This window comes from Giraffa tippelskirchi, chromosome 7, assembly GCF_054371585.1.
Source record: "Giraffa tippelskirchi isolate mGirTip1 chromosome 7, T2T-mGirTip1v1.2.pri, whole genome shotgun sequence".
Lineage (NCBI taxonomy): Eukaryota > Metazoa > Chordata > Mammalia > Artiodactyla > Giraffidae > Giraffa > Giraffa tippelskirchi.
In genome coordinates, this window is record NC_137281.1 from 111849763 (window position 1) to 111873651 (window position 23889).

A 23889-nucleotide genomic window follows, 5' to 3' on the forward strand; every position below is an offset into this window, starting at 1 on the left:
GATGCTTTTTAGGAACAAGATGGAGGAGTGTCATGTAAAAAGGCACCAAAGTATAATTTCAGAAAGGTACAAATGTGACTCATAAGCATATACAGGATACTCATGTGATACAGGATAAACACATGTCAAACATTAATTCATTGAGATAGGGCTGGTTCAAAGGAAATCTGAGAGGCTGGTTGTGTTTATAAGCACTGAGAAAAGAATGTTAGAAGAAGTTTACTGGGCTGAATACAAGACTGTTCATGAATTTGAGGGCACTGAAGCCATAATCTTGGGAACTATCCTTTCTACTGGACTAAAATCAAGTGAACAAGTGAACACCTAACCCAGAGAGCCTGTGGTATAATCAGTGGTGAGTAGAAAGTCGAGTGAGAGTGAGCCCTGGAGAAACAGTCTTGGAGTGCAGTTAGCCGCACTCAGAGGACATGTTCCCTTCCTCTTGCCTCATGTTTTAGTTTTGGATAGTTTTCTCTAACAGGAAGTATAACAGCCCAATGCAGGTCTTTAATCCTGACTTGAATCCCAGCTCTGCAAGTGACTTACTTGTGTCTCCTTGGGTGAGCCCTTGCCTTGTGAGCATTGCTTTCCTCATCGGGTACAGTGGAGGTGACCATAACACCCCTCACACACAGATGTGGTGACAATTGCAATAGAGATTTGTTTGTACAAAGTACCTCGTGAAATGTCTGGCACATTGTGGGTATTCAGTGAATAGTTGATACTGTTTTAATAAAACCCATGGGTCCGTGGCCTTCCTCTCCCAGTGGACTTCCTTTGACCTGGTTGCAAGGTGGTTTCCGAGGTTTGATACTGATATGCTCAGTAATCTAAGCCAAGTCCTGGTTTTTCCTCTGATCTAGATAAGGAGCAGGTCTGGGCAGTTTTCCTTTATTTTCTAACCAGTCAGCCCTGCCCTGAGGGCCTCCTGAGTCCTTTATCAAGGAGAATGAAATCTATTTTCTCTGTGCAACCAGTGTGTCTTGGCAGATGTGAGTCAGCATCCTGTTCAGAATGGCCTCTTGGTTCCTTGCCACGGTCAGTAAGGATACACGTTTTCCATGGAATGCCACGTGTGGAGCAGGCCTGGGGTTTCCACCCGCAGAAAGGAGGAGGAGACTCCAGGAGGCCCATTTTGTGGGTTTGGATTCAGCCATTATTTTAGACTGCAAGTGTTCTTTGTTTTAAAACTATGACTGATGGTTTAAGAGACCCACGACCCCAGAGTTTTCTGTGTGAACCCTGTTGTCAGTGGTGCCTTCCCGTGGTGTCACTTGCCAGAACCGTGGCTTCAGGTGACTGGCACTTAGATCAGGGACTGATTTTCCAGATGCCCTAGCTCAGAGTGGACTATTTTTATAGTTAGCTGAGAAGATTGGCTGGCCGTTTTCATTCAAGGAATAAATGCTTAAAAACTTTTGTGCTGTTTTCTCTCAGGGGCCAAATAAATGTGTGTCTTAGATCCTCACCAGTCTTGAAAATTTTAATTTCTGTTAGTGCTGGAAACACATTTGATGTCCATTGACAGAGGACTAGATAAAGTAGATGTGGTACACATATATGATAGGATATTACTCAGCCATAATAAAAAATGAAATAATGCCATTTGTGGCATCATTGATGGACCTAGAGATTATCATACTAAGTAAAGTAAGTCAGAGAAGGACAAATATCATATGATATCACTTATATGTGGAATCTAAAAGTATGATACGAAGGAATTTAGTTGCAAAATAGACGAACAGATTTTAAAAATAAACTTACAGTTAGCAAAGGGGAAAGATTGGAGGCAGGAATAAATTAGGAGGCTAGGATTAACATATACACACTACTATACATAAAATAGATAACCAAGAAGGACCTACTGTATAGCACAGGGAACTAAATTCAGTATTCTGTAATAACCTATATGGGGAAAGAATCTGAAAAAGTAGATACATGTACATGTATAACCCACTTTGCTATACACTGAAACTAACACAACATTGTAAATTACCTATATTCCAATATAAAATAAAAATTAAGTTGAAAAACATTTTAAAAAAATCTGAATCACAGAATTTACTATGTTTGCACCCACATTCTGTGGGATCGCCCATCCGTGTCACTGTTTCCCAGGGTGAGGCTTTGCTCACATTGCTTTGTGACCGTCCATATCTAACACAAGAGAAATGGGAAGAGGAAAGAGGCATTATTCAAGTTTGTTTTCTTTATGCTTTTGCTTCACTCATACAGTTTATTTTCGAGCTGGGCTTCTTCTCTCAGCAAACACTTCCCTTCACACGGGCACAAAAGAGCACAGAGTACAGGTCCAGAGTGGCAGAGGCACCCGCGCCGGGATTAACTTTGTTCAGTGTAGAGGTTTCCTGGAGTGCTGGTACTCGCTGTGTATTTTTTGACGGTGATTGTGCTGACATAGGTAGCTGAGTGTTCAGCCATCATCCTTCAGCTACATCCTGGGCAGAAGTGATGAGTCACCGAATGACCCTTGCAGCTTCAACATGGACTGAACCATTTTCCGCAGGAATTACCATCTCAATTACCATAGCAGGTCGAGAGGAAGCAGCAGTGTTCTGAAGATAAGATGGTTAAACCCCACTGGCAGATGTGTGCATTCTGCTGTTCCAACGTAGGATATGCCTTAAGTGACTTTGACCCAACCATTGATCCTAGGCCCAGTGATTTCTTTTCCTCTTTCTAGTTCCATTTGAAACTTGAAGACAAAGGTGGGGGAGAAACAGCTGATGTAGGTGAGGCTCTCAGAAGGAGGAGGGGCTTCCACTGATAGATAATTTTCAGTTGTCTCTGTAGTTGCTGGTATTAGCATTTGTGTAATATATTAGATCCTTCACTGGTCAGGGATCCCAGCATGCTAGATACTGCATCACAGCAGGCTGTTTGCATGATAAATAATTTAGGTAAAATACACTGAGATACCTGCAGGCTATAGCCCTTGCTGCCTCCCAGGTGAGATTCAGGTTAACCACCCAGGCTCTTTATGGGGAGTTCCAATAATTGGATTGGATTCTGACTGTTGGCTAAACACTAAGCAGCTGTGAACAGAAAGTTTCATTGTTTGATTGCTAAGGGAGGTTTCCTTGATCAAGAGCATGGGACTACACTGAAGTTTGTGGAGTGAACTTACTTCAGGTGTTATTTCTTACTTGGGTTTTGAACAAAGGTAAGCCCTGGTAGCTCAGATGGTAAAGCCTCTGCCTACAATGGGGGAGATCCAGGTTCGATCCCTGGGTCGGGTAGATTCCCTGGAGAAGGAAATGGCAACCCACTCCAGTACTCTTGCCTGGAAAATCCCGTGGACTGAGGAGCCTGGTAGGCTACAGTCCATGGGGTCATAAAGAGTCAGACATGCCTGAGCGACTTCACTTCACTTCAAGCATTTCTTTCCCTAAGATTGTAGCTGACCCTGCACCTCACAGAAGCAGTTGGTCAGTTTAGTCAGTTCAATTCAGTTCAGTTGCTCAGTTGTGTCAGACTCTTTGTGACCCCATGGACTGCAGCATGCCAGGCCTCCCTGTCCATCACCAACTCCAAGAGTTTACTAAAACTCATGTCCATCAAGTCGGTGATGCCATCCAACCATCTCATCCTCTGTCATCCCTTTCTCCTCCCGCCTTCAGTCTTTCCCAGCATCAGGGTCTTTTCAAATGAGTCAGTTCTACGCATAAGGTGGCCAAAGTATCAGAGTTTCAGCTTCAACATCAGTCCTTCCAATGAATATTCAGGACTGATCTCCTTTAGGATGGACTGGTTGGATCTCCTTGCAGTCCAAGGCACTCTTAAGAGTCTTCTCCAACACCACAGTTCAAAAGCATCAATTCTTCAGTGCTCACCTTTCTTTATAGTCCAACTCTCACATCCATACCTGACTACTGGAAAAACCATAACCTTGACTAGACAGAACTTTGTTGGCAAAGTAATGTCTCTGCTTTCTAATATGTTGTCTAGGTTGGTCATAACTTTTCTTCCAAGGAATAAACATCTTTTAACTTCATGGCTGCAGTCACCATCTGCAGTGATTTTTGGAGCCCCCAAAATTAAAGTCTGTCACTGTTTCCACTGTTTCCCCATCTATTTGCCATGAAGTGATGGGACCAGATGCCATGATCTTAGTTTTCTGAATGTTGAGCTTTAAGCCAACTTTTTCACTCTCCTCTTTCACTTTCATCAAGAGGCTCTTTAGTTCTTCTTAGCTTTCTGCCATAAGGGTGGTGTCATCTGAATATCTGAGGTTCATTTCAGTTCAGGTCAGTCACTCAGTCGTGTCCGACTCTTTGCGACCCCATGAATTGCAGCATGCCAGGCCTCCCCGTCCATCACCCAACTCCCGGAGCCTACCCAAACCCATGTCCATCGAGTCAGTGATGCCATCCAACCATCTCATCCTCTGTCGTCCCCTTCTCCTCCTGCCCCCAATCCTTCCCAGCATTAGGGTCTTTTCCAATGAGTCAACTCTTCACATGAGGTGGCCAAAGTATTGGAGTTTCAGCTTCAACATCAGTCTTGCCAATGAACACCCAGGATTGATCTCCTTTAGGATGGATTGATTGGATCTCCTTGCAGTCCAAGGGACTCTCAAGAGTCTTCTCCAACACCACATTTCAAAAGCATCAACTCTTCGGCGCTCAGCTTTCTTCACCGTCCAACTCTCACATCCATACATGACCACTGGAAAAACCACAGCCTTGACTAGATGGACTTTTGTTGGCAAAGTAATGTCTCTGCTTTTAAATATGCTATCTAGGTTGGCCATAACCTTCCTTCCAAGGAGTAAGTGTCTTTTAATTTCATGGCTGCATTCACCGTCAGCAGGGATTTTGGAGCCCCAAAAAATAAAGTCTGACACTGTTTCCACTGTTTCCCCATCTATTTGCCATGAAGTGATGGGACCAGATGCCATGATCTTAGTTTTCTGAATGTTGAGCTTTAAGCCAACTTTTTCACTCTCCTCTTTCACTTTTATCAAGAGGCTCTTTAGTTCTTCTTCACTTTCTGCCATAAGAGTGGTGTCATCTGCATATATGAGGTTATTGATATTTCTCCTGGCAATCTTGATTCCAGCTTGTGCTTCCTCCAGCCCAGCGTTTCTCATGATGTACTCTGCATATAAGTTGAATAAGTAGGGTGACAATATACAGCCTTGACGTACTCCTTTTCCTATTTGGAACCAGTCTGTACTCTAATAGAAATTTTAAAAAATTTATTTTTGATATAAAGAGGTTTTTATGTTTTCTTACACAGCATTCATTTTACAAAAATCAGGTTAGATTAGGCATACTGTTTTGCAACCCAGTTTTTTCCTTAACAATATATTGTGAACATTTTTTCATGTCAGTTAATACTTAACACCATCATTTAAAATGTCTATATAGTACCCCATTATATGAACAAAAACATTTATTTAATCAGTTATTAGATATTTCCCTGTTTATTTATTACATGCAGTGCTGAAATAAGCACCTTTGAAATAATTTCCTATTCAGCAGTTGGGTTTCTACATTGACACTGGCTGAAGATATACATGCAGTTAAGGTAACTGGCTAACATTGCTATGTTGTTTAGTTGCTAAGTTGCGTCCCAGCTTTTGCCACCCCATGGACTATAGCTCCCCAGGCTCATCTGTCCTTGGGATTTTGTTTCCCAGGCAGGAATACCAGAGTGGGTCGCCATTACCTTCTCCAGAACATCTTCCTGACACGGGAATAGGACCCTTTCTCCTGTATTGGCAGGCAGATTCTTTATTGCTGAGCCACCTAGGAAGCCCTAACACTGGTATAAAATCACTTAAAAATGAATATATAAATACAAAAATAAATCTTATTTATTTTTATACCCAGAAATTCTAACTTTATGCTTTTGATCTTTCTGACACACTTGGGAGTTTAGAGTATCTTCTCTGTCAGTCTGTTCATGATCTCTGCCTCAGAGCACAACAATTCTGACCTTGGCAACTTCTGATTTCCTTTAGGCCAGGCTGTTTGCAGTTGATGTATGACTCTATAGGCTTAACCACTGTGCTTTCTCTCACTCAGAAATTACCTATCCTATTATGGCAAAGGCTCTTCCTTTTATTAAACGAACTTCATCATCAGTCAGGAGAGAAACCTTTCACTTTCTGAATTTTTTAAATTGTGCTTTCTTCAGTTAAATGGCATGTTAGGAGTATTTCTGATGTAAAATTGGAAACTTTCAGATACCAGAAGGCATTGCTTATCTTCGTAAATACACATGTTCCAATTAAAATAGGTACTAAAATATTTTGGTGGCACTTCAAAGCTCCCAATTTAGATTTAATTTAGATTAAAACACTTACTCTTTTTAATAAAGTTATAAAATTGATTATTAAAATTGCCTATTGAAGATTAAAAGCAGTGGAACATTTATTTTCCTTACAAAACAATTTAGTCTTCGGTAAGTAGGATTGTATTAATCAATTACGCTATTAAAATACAACTGCCATATTAAATCTGACTCATTTGTCATGACAGTTTCTATAATTATAGAAATTATACCTAGCTGCTTATATAGCCATAATCCTGCAATAAATATAAATAATTGTCTCTATTAATTCAGGTCGCAGTTACTGTCTGTTAAATCCCCAGTTAAATAGCAATTCGGGGACCTTCATTTAAAATCCTTCTAAATCTTTGTTCATTTGACTGCCAAAGCCCCACAAATCCACCTCCTAATGTTGATTCCAGAAAGCAATTTATGAATAAAATAGTTTTTTTTTTTTTTTAATATGGATAGTTTAGAGGTCCAGTTGGGCTTCAGGTTTGAGGCTGTCAGGAAAAAAAAAAGAGGGTGAACATGTTGGGTGGAGGGTGCTGACAGAAAGAAAGAGAACAAATCTTAATGTCTTGGTATTTCAGTTTAGGGAACTATATAATATATATATATATATATATATATATATAAGGTTGAAAAAAAAATGCTTAAACCCATCTTTGTAAGCCCAAAGGACTAGAGCATATGGTCGAGTAACTCTTCACAACTTGTATCTTTGTAGGTGTGGATGAGGTCACCATCGTCAACATCCTGACCAACCGCAGCAATGAGCAGAGACAGGATATTGCCTTCGCCTACCAGAGAAGGACAAAGAAGGTACAGCAGGCTCAGGGCTATAGGGCATTGCTTGTTGAATTTCAGTTCTTTAGCCATTCGTTTTTCGTTTCATGAATTCTGGCTTTTACCAGCAAGCGCCTTCTGGAACCCTAGGGGATCCAAGGTTTTCCCTTTACATCCTTGTAAGAGTCACAGCTCACACGTGTGTGGCCCCTGGGGTGCTTGGAGCTCATTCATAAAGACCACAGCCTCTTCCAAGCCAGAGCATGTAGAGGCGGCAGTTCTACATAGAAAGGCTAGGGAAAAGCAGCAGCAGGTGTCATTTACTGAATGCTTACTTTGTGCTGGGCATGCGCTTCTCTACATGTAGCCACTCATCTCCACTTCATGAGTTCTGCTGGCTCTTGATAAAGTGTTTTTAATTTAGTCTTAGGACACTAACTTCTATTGAGTATTGATCCTGACATGCACTCTCATTAAAGTAAAAAAAAATTCACTTGAGTTCTTGAGACCTTTGGAACCACCAGGGTTTAGTTAGTGTAGTTTATTTGGTCTCCAGGCTATCTTCAACAGGCCATGCTGCCATTGCTGAAAGGGTCTTTGGTTTTTTTCACTTGCTTGTCCACTAGCAGTTAAGGATCAGTCCAGCACTTGTTCATCCTTTATTTTGTCGCAGTGTTAGGAAATTTTATTTTTAAGGACAAGCTGCTTTATTTTTAACTTCTTGCTATTAAAAGCATTCGATTTATTCTTGGATGGTGCCATAAGCATGGCTTCCCGCAGCTCCCGTTTTATAGTTTTCACTCATAGTCAGAGTGGAGGTGAGCTGAAAAGATTCTAGAAAAGATAATAGTCACAGTGGAGGTAAGCTGAAAGGATTCTAGAAAAGATGTTTCTACACTTGGGGTGACATGACCCCCAGGATCCAGGTAATTGCAGGTCAAGCCCAACCTCTCAAACAGTTGGAAAGGACATAAATAGGAAAGCATGTGGTTTCTTTCCTCTCATATGTAATAAAGCTCTTCTTCCAGCTAGACTTATACTAACCTACTGTAGTGAGGCATGGAAGGGAGTGTTTATTTCTCTACTTTCCCAAAAGGATCTGTGAGCTGGTAGAGCTGAGTCCAGTTGGAGCAGAAGGCCCACCTCTTTGGACAAAATGCCTGTAATTGCTCCTTCAGCTGTCACTTACAGGGTGTGTTCTTCTAACACAGCTGGGTGTGGACACACAAGTGTACATTGAATGATAGAAGCCTAGATCTCAATTTCAGATGAGATAGATGGAGAACCAAGCTCTTATATACCCTGCTGGAGGGAAGATACTACAGAATCATGCTGGGATGGTGACCTCACAGGCTTTGCTGTGGGCTGGGGTCAACTCACTATCCTACTGATTCTTGATGTCTGTCAGCCTTGTACTAAGGAGAGTTGTCATATTTTAAAGTGAGATACATCAAATACTAAAGATAACTTTCTGCACACTTATTTTTGTTTTATTTTGCCCACACTGTGCAGCATGTGGGGTCTTAGTTCCCCGAACCTGTGCCCTCTGCATTGGAAGCATGGCGTCTTAACCACTGGACCATCAGGGAAGTCCCTTGAGATACTTTCTGAAGGAAATCCTCAAAGCAGAACCTTATTGTTTGCATACTAATGGGAAAAGCCCTGTATTGTAGTCTTTAACAATAGGGACCAAGGCTGCCTGGGTGAGAGGCAAGCATGGGCACAGCTAGTAGAAGTGCACAGGCACTGGGACAGAGGATTGATTTTAATGTTTCTTTCATGTTCAAGTGGATGCCAGGTTTCTCTATACAAGGAATGGTCGTATTTTATTTGTCAAACATATCTGGAGTTTCTGCAGAGTGCAAAGCCCTGTGCTTGATAGTGTGAGAAGCAGGAAGTTGACCACCCATGAGAAGTTTATTATAGAAGTGGAAGAAGTCCAGTAGGTGCCCAGAGGCTATTTGCGATCTGAACAAAGAATGGATGGAGGGAAGTGTCAAGGGTAGACTAAATTTGGAATTACCTAACCTCAAAGTTCCAAGTTGGAAAATTGGTGCTATAATTGGAAGGAGTAGCTTTGAAAGTCCCCTCCTAAGTGCTAGGTGTTACTAGGACTTGGGGAAGCCGGAGAAAGTAGGTGATGAAAGGGTTGTTCCAGACGATCTCTAAGACCCATCTCAGCCCTCAACATTTGTGAAGGATTTGAGAAGATTCTCTGAAGCAGGCTGCATATCACCTCTTAGAGCCTGCGCACACCTCTAGAGGCTAAACATCATAGATGCCATGGGTGCTGCTGGAGATCAGGGGAGGAAGAAAGAAGGGACAGAAGAAGAAAAAAGTGAAAAGAAAGAAAAAATTATTGTAACAAGAGAGTTCAGCCATCACTCAGTGCTCATGGTTTGTAGGAAGTTTAATCCCTGAGGAAGCATCTGTAAAAGCCACATCAAATTGGGATATCTGTCTGCGTATGTGTTGCTGACTCAGGCCTCAGACTTGAAATCAGTCAGTGGATTTTTTATGGTGACAGTGGAACCTTTAAGAAACAGTACACAATGGGGAAGTTAAGGAGTGAATGGGGGGACTTGATCCTCACTACCTCTGTCAACACCATTCCAACTTGGCATGGAAAACAGAGGTTCTCTCAATAGGTGAAGTGTTTTGCATAGGAAAACTTCATGAGCCTACTTGCAGCCACGTGGTGGCCTCTGGTTTCACCTGGAGACTTTCTGGAACCACCTCTGGCACAGTTGCACAAAGTCTTTCACAGGAAGTTATCAGCAGTCCTCAAGGGCTCTGCTTCCCTGGCAGCTCTCCGCTCTGTCCACCTCCTTCTTAGCAAGGCCCTTGAGCCTGGAAAGGGCCCTGCCCTCTGTAGGCTGAATCATGGGTGAGGGTAAGCAAGTTGTGAAAGGCATTCGCTCCTAGCTTTTTGGCTTTGGGTGCTGCTCTGGTTTCATTTTATTTACGGGGGAGAAGGCAAAACCAGCTTGGATTTTATCAGAGCGAAGTCTGATCTTCCAGTTTCTGACCTTTGGGTCTGGCCAGAGGGAATGCAGTTGAAGAATACTTTGACCCAACACCCCAGAGTTGTCAAGGAATCACAACCTGCTTTACAAACACAGGCCTCTATTTTTGTCCTATTAGTTTTAAAGGGACTGTCGGTTACCCACCAACTTTTCCATGTTCTCGCCCGTTTTTCTGAAGGAACTTGCATCAGCACTGAAGTCAGCCTTGTCCGGCCACCTGGAGACAGTGATTTTGGGCTTATTGAAAACACCTGCTCAGTATGATGCTTCCGAGCTGAAAGCATCCATGAAGGTAAACACGTGTAAGATGAAATCTCTGTCAAATCTGCCATTAATATTTGTGAATTACAGCTTTCTGAGTATAATTAGGTGATTTTCGGTTTTGTTGGATTCTCATTTGGAGTCATTTTGGGGGAATGAACTGAAGCTTTACGTCTCAGGATTTGTACCAAAAATATTTCAATTACTTTTTTTAAGACTGTAAAGAAATTTCATGATGCAGAGAAGTCAGTTACCAGCTGCTACTGCTTGGCACCTGGGCAATTGGAATACCATTTGGAAAAACTACTTCCTTGATTACACTTCCTCCTTAAAAAAGATTTGTTATGACATTAAGGCAAAAGTAAAACTCATAGCTTTTGTTAAGTGAAGCTTAACAGAAATCTGCAGATGCTCTATTTGGTTGTTTCTTCTTCTGACCTTCTCCTTGCTGGTTCCATTGTTTGATTCAAATTTTGGGCAAAATCAGAGTATCACTGTGGATATTAAGGGTGATTTCAGATCGTGAGTGGTTCCTGTGTTTTCAAAGCACATACTACTGAGTGTTGTTTGTATTTTTGCAGTTATTTTGAACATGGATTTTAAGGTTAAAGTAGATAGTAAAAATTCCAGATTGCAAGTGCCCTTGTATTTTATGTGTACTTAAAACATCAAGTGTTATATAAATGTAATGGATACAGAAACATAAATGCATGTTACAGCAAAGCATAGAATCCTTTTCATAAGGTGCCTGTGACACTTTGAATAATGTGTCACTGCCCTCTGCTGGTAAAGCTGGGTATAGCTTCTGTAAAGCTGCAGTTCTGATGTTTTGTTCCAAGTCCGAGTGTGTTTTCTGTGATGCCACTGTTTCTGAATTAATGGAGAGACAGACCTGTAAGCTTGTCACTAGCTAATGTTATAGTTCAGTTGTCATCACTTCTCCCACAGAACACTTCGAAAGGCAGGCAGCTTCCCAGCCAGGCATTTCCAGGGCCCAGAAGTTGATAGCTCAGGGCTGCTACTTGCTCTGAAATCAGTTTTCCGGCTTAAGCCTAAACTGTGCTCAGTTTATTTGAGCAGACTTGTTCTGAGTTATCTAAGTAGACTATGTTGGAGGGAAGGTATAATTAAGAATGATAAGATGTCAACAACACTTAAAGATCCTGCTTGATAAAAAGAACACTGAAAACACTCAGTCTTGGGACCTTTGGAGCTGTGGATGGACCAGCCTCTCCTAGGTTTCTTCTGACCATCATCACTTCAGATCAGTTTACCTTATTTTCTCCAAGAATTCATTTAGTTGTGATTTGTGCAGTTTTACTTGTATCTGTTACTAGGTATTATGACCTGAAACAGACCTGTAAGAGCTGTCCATCGCCACTGTAATCTCTGTAACTGGGTCCAATGAAAGGTGCTTTGACTGCTGGATCTTTGACCTTGGGCCAGCTCGTCCATTAGCTATCACAGCTGAGTACCCTTCTGAAATCCATAAAGCTTCGAGTGGCATTGACTGAACAATGCTTAAAAAAAAATCTATTTTGACTTCTGGCAATACCACTGGCAATATCTGCCATATGTTACAGTAGACATTGCCCTTGTGATGGGAATTGTGGACAGTCTGTGAAGAGCTTGGGCCAAGTTTGAAATTGCCAAGGTCACTTTTAAATATAGAGAAAAAACACTGTCAGAATTTGCCTATATTAAAATGGGCATATCAGTGATGCAAGTAAACAAATCTATGTTTCTATACCTACTTTATATTTCAACAATGTTAAGAAATAACATTTCTTCCAATGCATGAGTTATTTTTTAGACTATATTTACATCCTTGAGATTGACAAACTGCCGCTTAAAATATCTGAAGATGCTTGGTAGTCTCTGTATAATATTTATATAGAATGTTGTGTAGACCTTTTGCTAAGGGAAGGAATTTTGGTTTTGCAAACACCTCTACAAATCATGATTAAAAACTCAGGGAGAAGAGGCCTTGGCTCATAGATTAGATTGAGGAATAAAATTCAGAATTAACTATTAACCTGAGGCTTAGCTCATATTATACAAACCACTTTTTTAGGGGCATATAAACTCTAATAAGTTTAATTAATAGCTGACACACTTTTCATGTGGATAAGTAAGTTTCTTATTGTATTAACACCTTGTAATTGATTTACATTTTAAACAGTTGTAATTCTGCTTAGTTCAAAGTGATATTTCCATATTCAGGAAGATGAGTATTAGAGAATCCTGATTATTAAATCTTGACTTTGATCATGAAGCCAGCTTTGAAATACATGTTTCATTGAGTCCTTTCAAGCTATCTGGCGCGCCAGCTCAAAAGTGTATATATTAAATTTGAATACATCACCCATCAAATTCTCATTCCTTAATAAAGTGTTGGTGTCTAGGTTTATTTGGCACTTCATTATTTCCTTTTGCTTCTCTAAAATGCCTGAAGAGTGCATAGTAATCAAACAAAAATGGAAGTACAAGAATGAAATTTTTAACATTAACCCAGTTTCACATTTCAAAGAGGTAAAGCTAAAATTTTATCTTATCTATACCTTTCCCTTGTAAAAGACTTATTTCAATCTAACAATGCTGGCCACCAACGACAGCCCAAAATCTCTATATTCCTTTATTTTAAATTAATGAGCAGAGTTGTATAATAAAGAAAATGATTTCTTGTCTATGAAAATAATGGCTGATTATTAGAGGAGTTGAAAAATAAAGAAACATAGGGAGAAGATGAAGTTATTCATTTTATAAACCCATCGCCAAAAAGGGCTGTATTTTAACATTTTGGTGTATTCCATTACTGTCTCTTCCCATTTCACTGTATGTTAATATGTAGTGGGGAAATTTATATATATATATATAGTTGAGCTAAAAAAAACATGCCAGTTAAACCACCTTTTATTCTAGTGAAGCATTTTTTTTTTTTTTTTTAAAGGAATAGAATATAACATTACCTTGTGCCAAGGAATCAGTACAGATCCCTCAGGAGGAATGCAGAAAGGGGTGCACTGCAGACCGAACCCGTGCATGCAGTTTACCTAATTGAGTTCAGAGAAGTGGGCTAGTGGCCAGGAGGAGTTTCCTTGCTAATGTCTGTGCTGCCTGGTTCCCAGGGCCTGGGGACTGATGAGGACTCTCTCATTGAGATCATCTGCTCAAGGACCAACCAGGAGCTGCAGGAAATCAACAGAGTCTACAAGGAAAGTGAGTAGCCCCAGTTCCACAGTGCAACCACTCCACCTTGTTTCTGGGACCACTGTCCTGGCCCCCTGGTCTGGTGTTCAGGATAGGATCCCTGGATTACGTATGTAGAAACACTTGCCATCTGGACTGTCCAGGGATTTGCTGTGACCAGGTCACTCTCCTCCATCTCCTGACGGCATGGGCTTTGTGATTACATCCCCCTAGAACTAGTTCAAAAGGATATACGAGAGGGAAAGCAGAGACTGTGAAACAAAAGAGATCTGATGGGGAGAAGTAGAAAGTATCCCCCATGGATTTCATGTACTGAGTGCTGTCCAGTTTCTGCTGAGGAGATTCCCAGACTCTTGACTGTGGATCATTGTTTCAAGAGGCAGGAGGACCCATGTGCACCAAGCAAAATAGGAGGCCAGAGGTGGAGTAAATGATGCAGCTTACCTGATATGTGGTACTTCTGAGTAATAAAATACAAATTCATTCAGAAGTACCCTTTAATTCTTACTAGTTTTTTGCCATTGTACATTTTCTCAATCAGTAGATAATAAAGCACAATTTGTGTGTGTGTGTGTAGTCCTCCAAATTTTTTGATGTTCTAAATAAGTATAATCAAGCAGTTTGGGAAATAGTATTTTAGCTAGACAGGAGGTCCCTGATCAGAGGTGAGCTTGAGGGTCCCCTGCCTGATCCTGCTCTGCGTATCCCTTGTCACTGATAATAATATAATAATACTAGTTCTGATTTTATGAGGGTAAAATTACTTCTTCAGAATCCACCCTCATTTTTAGGGGTACATCCATGCTGCCACAGATTTCTGCTTTTCAGAGGCTTAGTGTGCAGGGGATGGGTGGGGTGGCTGGCTGCACAGGCAGGAAGTGTTAAACCAGATGTATTGTTTTCCAAGTGTACAAGACCGATCTGGAGAAGGACATCATTTCCGACACATCTGGCGACTTCCGCAAGCTGATGGTCGCCCTCGCAAAGGTTAGTTTCCGGTTCGTTTCTTTGTCCTTGCTTCCTCGGAAAGCAAGTTGCATACCTCATTTTATACTCGGGAGCGAATTAACTCAGTCCTCTGGGCCTGCCTCAGAAATTCCAGCTGTATTTTGACAGTGGGTTTCCACTGTCAACTGAAGAGTTGTCACTTTTGTATAATAGGGTTTCTTATCCTGCAAAACCGTATGGTCAGGTGGACTTTGGGGCCAGAGGAGGAAGAGGCAGGTCTTAGCTCCTGGCCTGCATTTCTCTGCCAGCCTCGTGACTCGGGGAAAGTCATTTTGCCTTTCTCTGTCATCACATAGGACCCAATGGGAAGTGACCCTCTTGTTTCTTTCACCTGTTATCATTTCTTAAGGGATGGTTTGCCCAGGTAGTGGTTTGCCTGGAGAGGAGGTCTTTGCTTGTTTGCCAAGGTTAGCACATTAATGTAGATGAAAGGCATTTCCCTTCTGAGTTCTGACTCACGTGCAGTTTAATGCCTATGAGCGCTGCAAGGAAAGAGGAATTTCACCCAGGAACCCTGAAGACAAGTGGGCACGCTCCATTCTGGCCACCCACACCTCCATTGCTGTCACACCTCCATACCGCCCTCCCTAGCTCCCTTCTCTACCACCTGCCCTGAGTACGGCCAACCACCCATCGTTTTGAAATCCACTTGTACCGTTTTACTCGTACCCTGATCAAAACTCATTCCTGCTGTATCAAATACAAACTCTCAACTGCCTTCAGGCATCCTCTGTACCCTGGCCCTCCCTTAGTCTTCCTCCGCAGGCTTTCCGCCTGCTCACCTCACTCCTCTGAGCCATCCTTCTTGTATGGAGGGGCTTTCTCCTGTTCCCCCGTACCACCCTCATCTGACACACCCTTTGGGTTTACCTCAGCTGTACCCCATTGTCCATAGACTTTGCTGATGATACTACTTGACGGATTTCTGCCTTCTTTTGCATTTCACATCTACTTAGAGCCACAGATACTGTGTTGCTTTACCATTTATCCCATCCTTATTTCTCCTTCTGGATTGTGTGCTCTCTGAGGGAAGGAATTTAAATATCATTACCTTTTTGGGGGGTGGGTAGAGGGTGGATTCTATAAGGTTCTTAGGCCAGGAATGGGTATCACAGAGGGTACAGCCCCCCACTTCACTGCCTCAATTATTGTAACAATCCTTGGTCTTGCCTAGACTTTTAAGTGAAGAAAAATTTTCAGAGGGTGTCCAGTAAATAGTATTACTATTTACTAGTAAATTCAGTAAATAGTGGCTTACATGAGTTGGGGAGAAATCAACATTTTTAGTTTTAAAAAGTACAAAGATATACATTTGACGTTCTTTCTTTTCTTTCATTTTTTTTTTTTAGGGTCGGAGAGCAGAGGATGGCTCTGTCATTGATTATGAACTGATTGACCAGGATGCCAGGGTCAGTGCCAAGCTTCTTGGTTTGATGTTTTGTTTCCTAGTCGCTGGATAGTCTATGTAGTCATCTGTCCTATGTAACAAATTACCTTGAAACTCAGTGGCTTAGAACCACAAGCATGACTCATCCCTCAGTGTCTGTGGGTCAGGCACTGGGAAGTGGCTTGGCTGGGTGGTTCTGGCTCAGGGCTTCTCCTGAGGTTGGAGATAAATTGTTGACCAGGGCTGCATCCTCTGAGGGCCTGACTGCGTCAGGAGGCTTCCTGGATGACCCACCCACGTGACTGTTGACAGGAGGCCTTAGTCTCTTTCCACATGGGCCTCGCTAAGGGGCTGTCTGAGTGTTCCCACAGCATGACAGCAGGCTCTCCCAGAGGGAGTGATCTGAGAGAGACAGTGTCAGGAGGAAGCCAGGTGCCATTTAGGATGTGATCTCAAGAGCCACATGCTGTCACTTCTGTCACACTCTGTTCATTAGAGGCAAGTCCCTAGGTCTAGCCTCCAGACAGTGGGAGAGGAGGTAGGCTCCATGTTTGGGAGGGAGAAATGTCAAAGAACCAGTGGGCTTCATTTTCACTTTCTGGGAGCCATAGTTATAAGACCTTATAATACTGGTGTTAGTGACAGGATCAGCATCTGACTCACATTTGCTCATTCAAGCTTGTATGGAGGAACCAGTTTCCGCAGGGTATGCTACAGCTGTGCTCACTGGTGTGCAGTTGCTGCAAATGAACCCTAATACAGTATACAACACACAACAGTGGAAGGTAGAGGCGTGGCCAGGGACAGGGAAGCTCACTGCCCTGGGTGGTGGGGGAGAAGACGAGGGAGGCAGAGGTCCTTCCTTCCTTTCTGACCAAATAGAACTCCTGCTTCTTCTCATCCCATAATCACTGAGAACTAGTTAGGAGGCTGATTCAGATCACTATTAACTGCCTGCCTTTCCCAGAGGGTCGACAGCTGTCTCGATGTATTTCACAGGAGCTGAAGAACAAGGTTAATTTTAATTCGTTTTAGTTTTAAAATTCAGTATATTTCACACAGCACTTTTAGCAGGAGGTAGAAAAGGCTTTTTAATAAAGAAATGGAAGTTAGGCTTTGCAGCGCCCAGATAGTGTACAGTCACTCAATGAGTATTGGCTCCTGCATAAGCCTTTCTCCCTCCTTCCTTAACATTCATTCAAGTAATGCTAATGCATTACTTGTGGCCCCTAAATTTTCTAAAAACTGAGAATGTGGTTGAAGCAGCTTTTTTCCCCAGCTACATCATTTTCTCAGTCTCTAAGAAGCTTGGGGTGGGTACCTGACCTGCAGCTATCTTCAGTAGATGGAAGGGCCACATGGAGGCAAGCTGGAGGCACTAGTGAGCATTGGCTTGTCCTTCTGTAGATGAGTAGAAGCTCTTGGTTCTTCCCTTGGCGTTCAGGGAAGACTGGTTCAGCATCAGCCTCACAAACAACCTAGTCTCATACTGCATGTCTGTGCCTCGGGAAGACTGCTCTTGATCAAGACTTTGACGTTGATCAAGAAAATAGCACATTTTTCCTGTGCCTGCAGTGCCATCCTCCTTTCTCATTTGGCATTTTAAACACATAGACTTTTTTTTTTTTTTCGTGTGATGTGTTTTTAATGACCTTGCTCTCTGGATTGTGGGGTTAACTTTCCTGGCTGGTTGTGCTCATAGGATCTCTATGATGCTGGTGTGAAGAGAAAAGGAACTGATGTTCCCAAGTGGATCAGCATCATGACTGAGCGGAGCGTGTGCCACCTCCAGAAAGGTGGGTGCTGCTCTGGGGAGGTCTTAGAGTCCTGGGGCCTGAATGAAGGGCCCTCTCAGTTGGGTCATTGCTGGCAGGTATCTGTGTTGGGGCTTGGGTCTGTCAGAACAGAGTTCATTCTCCACTCTGTACCCTGTAATCTCATACATTTTTCCTCACCAAGTCCATTCAACCTTCTCTACCATTTTGGATCCTTTTTTTTTCCGCTAAATATTTTCCATGTTTGGTGCCTGTTTGGTGGGCTGCCTCTTCTTGTTTGGGTCATTTTATCTAGCCATATTTTTTGAAATAATGGACTTGGCTGGGTGCTATGTACTGTTTCTTGTAGCTTAGATAAAATGGGTTCCACTCTAAGAGATGAAGATGGTCAAAATACATGCCCTGGGCTGTGCCATTCAGGACGGATGCATGGTAGGGCTGTCCCAGGGCAACTGGTGCAGTGTTGGCCCTGGTTCACAAGGCAGTCCCTAACCCCTAGAATGCTGTGATCATCCATGTGTGTGTGATGTGTAACTCTGTGGGTGACCATTGACATCTCTCTTAGTGGCTGTTACAATAATTTTTTGTTGCTTTTCTTTAGTATTTGAAAGGTACAAGAGCTACAGCCCTTATGACATGCTGGAGAGCATCAAGAAGGAGGTCAAAGGAGACCTGGAAAATGCCTTTCTGAATCTGGGTAAGCAAGTGTGCCCCCCCAAACCCCGTCTTAGTGGACGTCAGCTTTCAGTCCACCGTGCTGAAGCAGAAGTAACGAATGACCATCCTGATAATTCAAGTGGCTTTGGGAAGTGTGACTTCTTTACATATTGTAGGTAGTTTCATAATCTTCACTGTATGAATGTAAGATGTAGGACGGAAGAAGGGCTTACTTTGGTAGAATGGAGAGCTGCCCAGGCAGAATAAGATGACCAGGGAAAGGGCTCTCTCCTTGGGGGGAACGCACATATATGCACTGGTTTCTGTGGCCCTCAGGCTCCCCTGGCTTAAAAGCACTCAGGGCTTTAGAGGATCCCCGGTTTTCCCTGAGCGTTTCCCATTGTGCAGCCCATTTACTGACCCTTTTCTTCTCCTCACAGTCCAGTGCATTCAGAACAAGCCCCTGTATTTTGCCGACAGACTGTATGACTCCATGAAGGTAAGAGCAGCCGGCCGAGAGGTCCATGTTTCCACACTAGGCTTTCCTTTCTTTGTGGCCCAAACTAAGTCTCCTTAACTAGTGGATGATGGAAGAGACCCCGTTGTCTAGGTGACCACACTGGTCAGCTGTACTTGCACCTGACAGATGGAAACCCACAGTCCAGTGGTTTTCAGTCTTCTGCTTCTCCCCGCTTATTCAGTGCATGTTTGTAGACAGGGAGAAAATAAAGTGCCATGGGACAGAGAAAATGCCAGATGGTGATCACATTAGATTCCTGCTCAGGTTTCTCAGTGATTCCCTCCTGGTGCCCCAGAGTAAGGATGAGCAAGGAAGAGAGAGGTTATTAAGCAACCACTGTGCAGTAGGCATTGTTCTGCTAACCTCATCGTAAATTACTGAAAAACCTACAGGGCTTGTGTGCCCATCTTCTTTGAGGAGGAGAATGGAGCTTGAAAAGCTTTCAGCTTGTTTGAGGTTACATAGCCAGACTTGAACTTGGGTCTGTATGAGTCCAAAGCCAGCCCTGCAGTTTTCCCTTCAGTGGACCATCTCTTCCCATAGACCCATCCCCTTTTCCACTCGTCACATGTGCCTCATGCTTTCTGGCTTCCAAGCCCTTGCCGCCTCTTCCTGGGCCACCCTCTTATCCACATGGCCTCTCTTCCCTTTCCCCTTAGGTTCCATGTCACATTTGGCCTGTTCTCTGGTGTAAGATTCTGAAAGTAAACTCAGTGGTCCTTATTGTTTGTACCATTCATAATGGCACAGCGCTGTGGTGAGCGTGGTTACACATGCTCCCCGAGCCCCCAAGAGCCAGGAGCTTTGTGTTACATGTGTGAACTCACATGCTTTAACTCTGAGCCTTGCATTAGTTAGTGCTCAGTTCACGTTTGTTAAATGCATGGAGGGGAGGGTTTTGTGCCACTGGTGTTTGGAATTCCAAGATGCTCACTGTTCTTTAGGGAGCAGTTTCACTGTTATCATTGTAATCTCTTAGGGCACCATCAAGAACCTAGATCAGTTCCATGTGCAGGAGAACCAACTAGACTTTTTAAAAAAATTATTTATTTTTTCCAGTGCAGCAGGTAGGACCTTAGTTACCCAATCAGGGATTGAACCCCTGCCCCCTGAGTTGGGAACTTGGCATCTTACCCACTGGATCACCAAGTCCCCACTAGACTCCTTTTTAATGATTAACATTGTCAGTGAATTGTAACCTGGATTGTGAATTTGATTTTCAGGGCAAGGGCACTCGCGATAAGGTCCTGATTAGAATCATGGTCTCGCGCAGTGAAGTGGACATGTTGAAAATTAGATCTGAATTCAAGAAAAAGTACGGCAAGTCCCTGTACTACTACATTCAGGTAAGGCCCCACCTGGCCATCAGAGGGCTGGGGGTCCCAGGCAGGTGTCTCTCAGAACAATGGCAAAATGGTGGTTTTCTGTTTCCTAACTCCCCAGGGAAGAGATGCTAGTCATCAAATATCAGGGGTTTATTCTCAAAGTGCTATTATGACGTGTCCTAGAAAGTTAAAGAATCAGACAAATATTTTATATTTCCCACACATATTCTACAGTGATAGTTGGTGTTCATGACAGTGATTCTGTAAGACTTGCTGACATCCTGAAAAGACTTCAGTCAATTCAAACTGCATTTTATTATATTTCCATTTCTTGAAACTCCTCTGTGATAAGCCTGGGCAACATTTCCTCACTCAGAACCCCTGTCTCTTCCCCTGGTTTAGCCTGTCCCTGTTTTGGAGGGATGGAGCATCCTTTTATAAGCACTGATTGCAGTCACCATGGTCCCTTCCACTGTGTTTAGTTCAGACATACGTTGTAAACCCCTTTTTCTGAAAGATCCTGAAAAATGTCAGAGGCATGTCAGTGGTCACCAGGGATGAATTTAGAGCTGAGTTCACTACAACTAGGTTTCCTAGGGCATATGTTTAAAATTCTGGGGCCATTTAGACTCTAAGTAATTATTTCCTTAATCTATCAGCTTCTTCCCACATGACATTAAAAGTCCACAAAACAACACAGGGAGACAGGAAAGGGCCTCGTGTGTCTTCTCTGGAAGGGTGCAGGCCAGGGAGAAAGAGGATGGTGTCTGCAGGACCTCAGTGCAGGAGGAGCAGATCAGGTTCTGTCCTCTGGTCACTTACCATGTTAATCCCCAGAACCCCCTGGTCTCGACACTTGTGGCAGTAGTCCCCCTGGACCACTTTCTGAGGAGCCTCTGATGGTCTGGGGGCGTCTGGGCAGGTCCCACAGGGCCTCCCTGTGCCGAGGGCTTTCTTCTCTGTTCCTGCAGAATTTGGATCTTTCTCCTGACCCAGAATTTCTTTTTTTCTCCTTGGCCATTTGTAGCAAGACACCAAGGGCGACTACCAGAAAGCGCTGCTGTACCTGTGTGGAGGGGATGACTGAGCCCCTGCGGCGGCCCAAGCATCCAGGACGGCTGCTCCGTGCTCCAGCTAACAGTCCTCCACAGTCAGCCTGCAGCTAACAGCCCCCTGTGCCCATCCCTGGGAGGATGACATTAGCGCTGCCCACCCCACCCGCTCTTTTGTTAGTTTAGTTTCCTACGCATTACCTGGCTTTCCCAGCTAGTCCCTCTTTATAGCCAAAGAAATGAACATTCCAAGGATTTGGAAGTGAAATCTATGATGTGAAACACTTTGCCTCTTGAGTACTGTGTCATAAACAGATGAATAAACTGAATTTTTACTTTAGGAACAGGTACTTATGGACCTTGCTCTAATTAATTGTTTCAAAATCAAGACATGCTTCAGGGTTTTCTTGTTCAGCTGGTAAGGCTGTCCCCTTGAGGAAGAAAGCTCTTGAAAGGAGCTGTCCAACATGGTAGCTACTATCCAGATGTGGCTGTTTACATTTACGTTTATTTAAATGAAATAATTTAAAAATTCAATTCCTCAGTCATGCTATCGGCATTTCAAATAATCAGTGTCCGTATGTGGTTAGCACCTAGTGTATTGAACAGCACAGGCAGCGTATCAAAAGTGGATGGGTGCACCTTTCATTATAAACAGGGTTGTATTGGGCATCTCTGTTTACCCAAGGGATAAACAGAGAAATTTCTTTGGGAGAAATCTCAGAATGACCCCTTCATCTCTGCTCATCTTAATACAGGTGAAAACCAGCATCTGCAGGGGCCTCAAACTGGGAAAAGGGGTGGGATGGTGTGTTGAGCAAATACTGCAAATGTTCCCATAAGAGTCAGAGGAATAAACAACATCCTGTCCCAACCTCGAGGGCTCACATGTCAGTGAGTCAGGCTCCAGCATTCTTGTCCAGGCTGTGTAACACAAGTGGACAGGTGCACAGAGAAGAAAGCGGTTTTGCCTGGGAGGATTGAGAAGGATGACCCAGAGAAGGAAACATTTCAACCTCACCCTGAAATCTAAGGGAGAGAGTTACAGCTGGGAGGAAACTCTCCACACACTTCACATGGTCTTGATCATGGAGGAAAGCTAATCCTTACACCTGGTTCACATTTCAAAAGGCACAAAGGGTCAGTGCAGCGAAAATTACGTCTCCTTCCCACTCTCCTCCCAACCAGCCAGGTGCCTTCCTAGAGTCACGGGTCTCTGGTTCTTCCTTCCATGGATAGGCTGCATGCTAAGCAAGTATGTGTGTTGATGTACCTGTCTCCATTCACCAGGTGAAGACGCTGTTCTTAGGCTTCTAGCCCAGGACCCTGTGGACAGCTTGCTCATACAGGTACCTCCCTTCAGCTGGGGATAAGACTGGGGCAGTGTTGATAACTATCCCTAAATTCTTACATTTCCTGTTTGTAGAGGATGCTCTGGCAGTTGCTCATTCTTGACGTGTGGCTAATGTCCAATGCACTTAGTGGCCTGCAGGGTCTAGGCAGTAATGGAAATGCAGGTGTGAAATGCGCTGGTTGGACAGAGAGGGGAATCTGGAGAACCTCTGCCCCACTTTCAGCTTTCAGATCTGGTGAAAACAACACTGCATTAAGCACATGATGAGACATACGTGAGCTAACTGATTTGCTCTTTTGACCTTTGGCAAACTTTAGGTAGAAACTCAGATGGAACATGACTCTTGAGTCCCTAGTGGTCCATGAATTGCCTGTAAATCCAATGAGATATTCTTTAAAATGCAAGTTAGTGGGGAGAACAAGATGGCAGAGGAGTAGGACCTGGAGTACATCTCTCTCCATGGATACATCAGGAATACACCTTCAGACACAGAAGTGCATGCAGAATACCACTTGAGAGTGAACAGGAGTACCTGACTAGTGAAAAATAATATATAGAACCACGTCCATTGGCAGGACGAAGGAACCAGGGGGGAAAACAGGAGTGTTAGTAGGACGACCTGCCCTTGACAAGTGGAGGAACTGAAGCAGGGTCGGATCCCCACATCAGGGCAATTGTCTGAAGCAGAGGAAAAACATTTAAAGCTGAGTAAAACAGCTGATCTGTGGCAGCCTAAAGAGGATGAGAATCAGACAGTCCTTGCCGCAGCCATATATACCCCAGACAGGAACGCTGGTCCCCTGGAAGGTGCAGCGGCTAGGAGCTGGAGTTTAGGGATTGTGGAGCAATCCCAGGGTGAGGGCTGCTGTTGACTGTGGAGAGACTGATCGAGGGGATGTGAGGGAAGAGATTGTGGGGCGAAATGCCTGTGGAGGAAAGCCCTGCAGCCATGGAAGCAAGGCAATACCATTGAGTCCAGCATAGGGGGTGGAACCATCACCATAGCCTCTGCCCCCACAGGCCAGCATGGCATCTGAACAATAGGCTGGCCCGTCAAGCGCCTGAGGCACTAAACTACAGAGTAGGTCCCCACCCAAGGTGCCCCTTTAAGTGCCTGCCACTCAGATCCACAGAGTAGGACCCCACCCAGGAGGCCCCTCTATGTGCCTGATGGGCTGAACAACAGAGAAGGACCCCAGGCAAGGGAACCCTTTAAGTGCCTGAACAG

At 43.5% G+C, this 23889-nt stretch overlaps 1 protein-coding gene across 2 annotated transcripts in view; it reads left to right on the plus strand.

Moving 5' to 3' along the window:
- The window catches only part of ANXA2 (annexin A2), a 43020-nt gene extending 21363 nt beyond the window's left edge, over positions 1 to 21657 (plus strand). For both annotated transcript variants that reach the window (XM_081507588.1, XM_081507589.1), the window contains 10 exons: positions 7028 to 7122; positions 10291 to 10404; positions 13502 to 13592; positions 14491 to 14570; positions 15941 to 16000; positions 17681 to 17774; positions 18355 to 18450; positions 18851 to 18909; positions 20154 to 20276; positions 21283 to 21657. In XM_081507588.1, coding sequence (XP_081363714.1) covers positions 7028 to 7122; positions 10291 to 10404; positions 13502 to 13592; positions 14491 to 14570; positions 15941 to 16000; positions 17681 to 17774; positions 18355 to 18450; positions 18851 to 18909; positions 20154 to 20276; positions 21283 to 21342 — 872 coding nt within the window. In that variant the 3' untranslated portion in view covers positions 21343 to 21657. The remainder of the gene's footprint in view (positions 1 to 7027; positions 7123 to 10290; positions 10405 to 13501; positions 13593 to 14490; positions 14571 to 15940; positions 16001 to 17680; positions 17775 to 18354; positions 18451 to 18850; positions 18910 to 20153; positions 20277 to 21282) is intronic.
- Positions 21658 to 23889: the final 2232 nt, after the last annotated feature.